Source organism: Chenopodium quinoa, unplaced genomic scaffold, assembly GCF_001683475.1.
Source record: "Chenopodium quinoa cultivar QQ74 unplaced genomic scaffold, ASM168347v1, whole genome shotgun sequence".
Taxonomy (NCBI): Eukaryota; Viridiplantae; Streptophyta; class Magnoliopsida; order Caryophyllales; family Amaranthaceae; genus Chenopodium; species Chenopodium quinoa.
In genome coordinates, this window is record NW_018745170.1 from 2,952,838 (window position 1) to 2,958,837 (window position 6,000).

Consider the following 6,000-nt stretch of genomic DNA (forward strand, 5'->3'; position numbering starts at 1 on the left):
CTTTCAGTGGGTTCAAATTCTGATAGTGTGTGGTGTGAGAATGTAAGATTCTACATATAATTGTTTAATCAATGTAGATTGGGATATGAGAGTCCAATTGCATCATTTATCCTTTACAGTGGCGCCTATTTTTAAAGTTCTTGCTTAAAAGTTGTTGATTATGCCTAAGCTAGACAAAAGTACATACTGGGTGTTATATTATCATTAAGCCGCTGACACCCTTTTGAGAATGGTGACAATATTTTATTACATTTGAATAATGCTAAAACTTTAATAATGAACCAATTGAGGAAGGGCCTTTCAAAATTGTGCTATGGTTTGGAGAATTTTTTATACTTTCCAACTACTCCTGGGGATGAGATTTTGTGCTACTATGAGGGTCAATGACTTTCAGAAGAAACTTGAGGATAAGTTATTATAAAGAGGGAGGGAATGATGCGAATATAGCTAGTAAACCCTTCTTATAACTATTTTTATTACTATATCTATTAGTACTCTTGCTCTTTATCTTATAAATCTTCTCTCATACTTTTATGTAGAGGTGTCAAAAACTGTATCGATGACCCAATCCGATTCGATCTGACTTGAAAAGAAACACGATTCAGATTTCGATTTGTATGGACACCATAATTTATCATGACTTAATATATAACTTTGAAGTACAAACCCGCCGCCAAACCTCACTGAATCTGACCCAAGTACTCGAATTGACACCTCTACTTTTTGGGGCGCCAACTGTAGTATTTAGTAATTGTTATGCTTGTTGTGGAAAAAACTGAAGTTTTTTGGCCTACAGAAGACCCTCAAAGCAAGCTTGTGGGTGTCTTTCCACCTAATATTGCTCGACCTTTGCATGGTGTTAAGTTGTTTGGTGGTCCCGCTAGTTCTGATTCCGGTTTTAGTGGTGAGCTTGTGATGTAGAGGGAGACCAAGACTATTGCGCTTATGGATAAGGTTGCCATGCTTGATGATCCTCAGTGTGTGCTATTGTTACTTAGGGCTTGTACCAGAGTTTCTAAACTCTACTTTGCATTGCGTACTTATCCCCCTAGTACTTTTGAGACGGCTCAGCGTACATTCGACGGGGCTCTTCGATCTTCCTTGGAGCGTATTTTTACTACTTCGGGGCCTGGGTTTGGCGATTGGCAATGGCGGCTTGCTACCTTACCATTTGCATTTGGAGGGCTTGGGGTATATTCCGCAGGTGATGTTCGTCATTATGCTTTTCTTGCTTCTTGGTTACAGTCTGCTGGGTTGCAAACACAGTTTTTACGACATGCTGGCATTGTTGGTCTTGGACGAGCCTTTGAAGATGCGTTGAGTCTGTTTAATGGAATAATGGAGTCTGACATTATGAGTAATCCTAGTGAGGTCGCTGCCCCTAAACTCATGAAGAAATTGGCAGATATATATTTCACAAAGGTTACCGCTTCTGCAGAATCCGCCTATTCTTTGTCTCCTCGGCAATCAGCATTGTGGAAATCGCAGCAGGGAGATCACACCTCTGCTTGACTTCGGGCAGTCCCTATTTCTGGGTTGGGTCAGACGATGAACGCAAAGACCTACCGATGTGTGTTGTGCTATAGGATGGGTGTTCCATTGTTCTCTATCTCGACACCGTGCTCTGCTTGTTCTCGGGTTTTTACTTGGGATATTTTCGGTGATCACGCGGTGTCGTGTGCTTGTATTGTGGGTATTAAACATCGGTATAATGTTGTCCGGGATACCCTTGTTGATATCTGCTACAGATCTGAGATTTCAGCAAGAAAGGAGGTTGACATAGGGTTGTCTGGAGGGAATGATGGGCCCCTCAGACCTGCTGATGTGTTACTTTAATCCTGGGATCATGGTCGCGATGCTTGTGTGGACTTAACAGGGCCTTCTCCTTTGACACAAACAGAGCTATTTGACTTTGTTCCTGGACGGGTTGTGGCTGATGCGGCTCATCGGAGCGGGTGAAGTATGAAGCTAGTTGTCGGCTGATTGGATATGGTTTCATTCCCTTCTCCTTTTCTTTGCTTGGGGAATTAGAGAAGGAGGCTATTGTATTGCTGAAACGGGTTTAGAGGTTCTCGACGACGCAAGACATTGGGGCTCGTGCTGCAGCTTATATCTTCACTGGGGTAGACTTTGCTATAGCTAGAGGAGTGGGGGCCCAGATTGTATCTCGGCTTTCCACTAATTTATTGTAGGCTGTATGACTTTGTCTATTTTTGAGATATAATAATAATAATAATAATAATAATAATAATAATAATAATAATAATTGAGAGGTATGGGTAAAATGGTTGTTTTTTTTTTTTTTTTTTCACGGAGGTATGGGTGAAATGTTAAACAAACCTAAAATGTTAAAAATGCAGCGAACCAATATTAATGTGGGCGGTTATATAGCTCTTTTTTCTAATGCGGAGTAATATTTTAAAATTTTATAGAGATGTGAATGATTTTGCAGACAAAGATATTCAAACTTGGGAATTGATCATGGAATTCAACAAATCTGATCGCTGAGCTGCCAAATTAATTTTATGGATCTTGTTAATGGGCGTCAGGGAGTTTAATAACTAATTAATATCTTACCTAATATAGTACTAAGTTTTGAATGCATATTAAAATTTAAAATCACGCGATAATCGGTTATTTTACTTAAATATTTTTCATATTTGTTTTTTTATCTAACGCTCCTGCTTTTGCCTAATTTTAATAGTTTTTCCTAATGGATTCAATATACTAGTTTATAAAGTAAAGTAATAATGTACTCGGTCCATTTTGGGTAACAAAATACTTGCACAATCATCGGATTTAGAATTGTATGTCAATCTGAATTGAACATTTTGGTTATTTGTGTGTTTTCAACTCTTATTATTTATTAATCTATTTTACAATTGTTATATTGAAATGAAAGTTACAAAATTTGAACACACTCCTATCCAGAATTTTACCTAATTTACCATCATTTATAACAGACTATAATATGTGAGCTCGAAAGACAACCGCCTAACATAACATCACTAACAAGATGACCTACTACATTTGAAACTCAATCTGCTACTCAATTTTCTTTGTAGAAAACATGATTTAAAGGTTTTTTTTTTTTTTTTTTTAAATTATTTTTTCTTTATTTAGTAGTTTGTACCGAATACTTGATATTCTCGTAGGTGTCATACAATGTGAAATTAGATGAAACTTTGTCCCAGACAAATAAAATACAAAACAGGAAGTTTCACGTTGAGTTGCTTTTTGTTGCTACTTGTTTGTATGGAGCCAAAAAGTAAAACAATTCTATTATTATATCCATCCTATGAAATTTAATACCGGTGTGAAAAACGTGAGTTTAGTCAGAAAATTGACAACTATTTTACAACCTTTTTGCATTGCAGCACTTCTAAATCTGACCCCCAAATGGCCAAATGTAGGAAAATCGATTGAATATTTGTTTTATCCGGTCTGATTCATTAAATCACCAATAGAGGTGGCTCAATTAGAGTTTTTTTTAACCCAAACATACTTAATACACAGAAATGGATTAATCACACTACCAAAAATTGATTTTAGCACATCATGGTATGAGAGAATTGAAAACAATTGAAATTTTCTTTGTGGAGGCGGATTTACCAAGCATGGTACATCCGGATTTTTGATAAAAGGCGGAATGAACATATAGTTGTTTTGTAAATAACATATAACTGTTTTACAAAGAACATCCAGCTTTATCTAAAGAACATCCATAATATTAGTAAAGAACATGATAATATTATGTAATGAACATTATTTATATTCACCCAACATAATCTAAAGACAAAATATAAAGAACATTTCACAGTTAACAATGAATATTATGTCACAAATAAAAATACAATACACTGACAATCAAATAACACGAAGATAAAGAATATTATTTAACAGTGTGTTCTTTATAAAATAGGGTCATGTTCATTTATTGTTTCTAATAGCTTTATGTTCTTTTTTTATATCTCTTATGTTCTTTTATAACGTTCATTACATTTTAACAATATATTATTTTCACTTTAGATATATGTTCTTTACAATTCTATTTCATGTTCTTTTCACTTTAACTAAATGTTCTTTACATTTCTATACAAGTTCTTTCCGCTTTTTTATTTTAACGAATGTACCATGCGCATGGTACATCCGCCTCCATGAACCACTGATTGGAAAACAATGCTCTCACGAACAGACTCACGATATATGTGCCAAAATCATCAAATTATAAGAGCACTACCGGCAGTGAGGAAAAAAGCCCTCACAAGTAAAAGATAAGGTGTAAAAAAAAAAAATCCCAAGCCACATCAATGAGAGGAAATCCTCTCATGGCCGAGGAGAAGAGGAAACGCTCATCAGATGAGGGGTTTTAAAGATGAACAGTAATGGAGTGGGACCCGCAATAAACTGACGCAAGCCCACTTGTATTTCTGAGAAAGTTGGCAAAACGCGTCATTTAGCCCAAGAAAAGGCCAAAACGATGCTGTTTTGGAACTTAAATCAGAAAAAAAAAAATTAAAAGCTGGCAATTGACGCGCGTCAGCCCAGCGAATAAGGATGCGACATGCGTCCTTGCCTTGAAAACCAACCAATCAGAAAATTACCCATTTTAGCAACGGTAATATATTTAAAAATGTAAATAAAGCCGTTTAAAATATAAAAAAAAAAAAATTCACCAACGGCCATAAAATCTTTTCCTCTATAAATAGACATCCATTTTGATGTATTTTGATATACTTTCAAAAACCCAAAAAATCACTTATATTCACTAATTTCCCAAACCTCAATTCTTCTTCTTATTATTATTATTAATCACGGTTTTGCTTAAAAAAAAATACTGTTATAATAATTATACTTATCATTATTATTATTATTATTATCATCATTATTGTTATTATTATTATTATTATTGTTGTTGTTATTATTATTATTATTATTGCTGTTGTTGCTATTTTTATTTTCTGAAAATATAATAGAGTTATTTATTTTTTAGTAATTGTTGAATTTCTTACTAATTATTGTTTAAAGCTTTATTACTTTACTACTTTATCAACTTATGGATCCTAACAACCCTAATTTTTCAAATCATTTCTCTGATTTAGGTGATAATTTTGTCACTAATCCTCGATTTCAGCTTTTCTTACAAAGGCTTGGAAACACTTCTTTTCAAAATTCACCACATCAAACACCTCATCAAACTCCTTTCGAAAACACTACCTGTGAACCACATTCACCTCCTGTTTATTAAGGGACCCATTCTCAATTTGATGATGGAATGGAAGAACCTGTTCCATAACCTCTTTGAATCAAAACCAACCACTTACAAAAGCAAGTCGAATGTGGTATGTTGCGGAGGATGAAGCTCTAATTGGTTTGTATCTTCAATTCAGTGAAGATGCAATTGTTGGTACAAACCAAAAAGCAGCTACGCTATGGCGAAAAATATCTGCGGCTTATGATCAAGCGCATTATGAGAAACCCCACATCCTACCTCCAAGACCTTTGAGGAGTTTGGAAAGCCGTTGGAGAAGGATGACAACTGATTTAATACAATGGAGTAGTTGCTATGACGAAGCTGCAAGGGCAACTGGCAGTGGTTACAACGAAGCAGACCGCATTCATAATGCGAGTAAATTATTCTATATTTCCTCCAAGCCTACTCCACATAATTTTAATTGTCACCATGGTTGGGAAATGATTAAAAATGACCCTAAGTGGAGGACAAAAGTGAGATGGGCGTTGTCAAGAGAGGAAAGATTAGCTTGCGGTGATGCTGTCGAAGATGACAGTAGTGGAAGTGAAAAGCAGTGTAGAACTGAAGATGAAGATGATGTTCCCAATGCCGGTTTCATTTCTGGGGGTCTTCCTCGACCTGATGGCGTTAAAAAGGCAAAGTCTAGGCGTAATAAGGGAAAAGGAGTGGCTTTTAAAGTCTCTAACATTAATGAGAAATGCAGCAGAATAATGCAAGTAGGGAAATTGAGGCACAAATGCGATTGA

At 35.6% G+C, this 6,000-nt stretch overlaps 1 protein-coding gene across 1 annotated transcript; it reads left to right on the forward strand.

Moving 5' to 3' along the window:
- Positions 1-5,337: 5,337 nt before the first annotated feature.
- Positions 5,338-6,000, forward strand: LOC110710264 (glutathione S-transferase T3-like). The gene has a single exon (XM_021888535.1). It carries the CDS (start codon positions 5,338-5,340, stop codon positions 5,998-6,000), a length of 663 nt encoding a protein of 220 aa, XP_021744227.1.

What these genes read in the sequence shown, in the direction of transcription:
- LOC110710264 (XM_021888535.1), top strand. Translation starts at nt 5,338, where the DNA reads ATGTGGTATGTTGCGGAGGATGAAGCTCTAATTGGTTTGTATCTTCAA.